General features: G+C 45.6%; 1 protein-coding gene across 1 annotated transcript in view; it reads right to left on the reverse strand.

Annotated features, from left to right (window-relative positions):
* The window catches only part of GAD2 (glutamate decarboxylase 2 (pancreatic islets and brain, 65kDa)), a 38,478-nt gene extending 37,216 nt beyond the window's left edge, over window positions 1-1,262 (reverse strand). Inside the window, 3 exon segments of the mRNA XM_009329136.1 lie at window positions 363-599; window positions 602-622; window positions 1,172-1,262. Of these exon segments, the coding sequence (XP_009327411.1) occupies window positions 363-599; window positions 602-622; window positions 1,172-1,262 (349 nt within the window).
* Between the last annotated feature and the right edge of the window lie 318 nt (window positions 1,263-1,580).

The following is a 1,580-nucleotide window of genomic DNA, read 5'->3' on the forward strand; positions in this document are numbered from 1 at the left end:
CCCCGGTCTGCGGGGAGCAAGGGGCAATCCCCGGCCCATCACATGTAAAATGGATGAAAAGGAAAGGAGGAAAGTCGCAAAGGTGGTGAAAAGGCTGCTCAGTGGCACACTCGGCAACTCCGACGCACAGAAGCATTAATTTTAAACCGGAAAGGGTGTGCGATGCTGCACCGAGAGCTACAGAGACAGGGTTGCTGGAGTATTTTATCGTTTAGGAAAACGATTCTGTCTCTGCTAGAAATTGCTTGGAACTGACAAAACACAGTGGCTGCTTCAATCTTTAACGTTTCAAGCTAAAATGAAATGACACCTTTAATCAGTGGCTGAGACCATATAGGATAGAAAATGAACACGGCTATTACCTGTTTTAATGGCATACTTCAGGGTTGTTCGGCAGTTCAATAAAATTTCTTCCAAGGTCTGTGGCTGGTCTGCCAGTTCCCAGTTATATTCCTGGAGCAGCTCATTTGGGTAATGGAAATCAATAACTTTTGTTGATCTATCAAAACTTTTCACCACATACTGAAGTAAAATGTCCACAACGTCTTGCAGGAAAGACATAGTTGTTATTTCTCCGTTGCATGCCGGCAGAAGATCTGGGAACGGAGAAATGAAAAGTTAACTTCGTTTTACGACCATATACACGGATTTCGGACAAAGGCTTCTTCCATTTATGTTTAGGAAATCTTTCCACTGTGTTCAATACAAATAGACTTTGTTTTCATTTAATAAGCAAATCGTTAAGACTGAATTTTAAGCAACGTTCTGAGAGATAATAGTTAGGTTTTAATATCCTAGCTAAAATAGCAAATTTTGCCCACGGTATATTTCAGACTAATTTTTAAGACAATGAGAGAGAGCAGGGAAACAAGGAAAAAGGGAAAACGAATCTTGGGAAAAATAAAGATTGGGAAACAAACGCTACAAGAAGCACTCTAAAAACTGTCATTTGCCTTGCGATAAAATACCTTCCTTATGACTCTCCAATGCAAGTAACTTGTTGATAATTTAATGCCTTTTTCTGAGGCGACGCTGCACCGTCTCTCAGTGCACACACTGACATCTTTTGTTTAAACCGAAGTGCGATGGCTCAGGCGTAGCCGAGCTGTAGTGGAACCCCCTGATTTGGGGTAACCCGGGAGCAGTCAGGCAGGCAGCAGCTCAAGCGCACGGCGTCTGCAGCAGCTCTCCCCCGGCGGGGCCAGGAAGGCAGAGCTTGCCCCCGTCTGCCGTGCAAACGGGAGCGTTTCTGGCCAGCGCATTTCTGCGGGGAGCTGGGATCTATTTAGTAGCGGAGACGCTACCTCCAAGGTCGGAAAAGATGAAGTGCAAAAATCCCTCCAATTCAAATAGATCAGTAAGAGAGCGCTCTTTCTCCCTCCTCCCCGCAAACCATAATTACATCGCAGGGACTTCAACGAGAAGGTCGCTGCTGTCAGTATTCCTTAGGAAGAGCAACCTGCGGGCTCCAGCACGCCGGGATTTTATTGCTTTTTTTTTTTCGGGATCTTTTTTTGTTTGGGCTTTGGGGTTTTTTTGGCGGGTTTGAGAAATGCCCAGCGCCCGCGGGTGCCGAGGAG

The sequence above is a fragment of the Pygoscelis adeliae genome, unplaced genomic scaffold (assembly GCF_000699105.1).
Source record: "Pygoscelis adeliae isolate BGI_AS28 unplaced genomic scaffold, ASM69910v1 Scaffold427, whole genome shotgun sequence".
NCBI lineage: Eukaryota > Metazoa > Chordata > Aves > Sphenisciformes > Spheniscidae > Pygoscelis > Pygoscelis adeliae.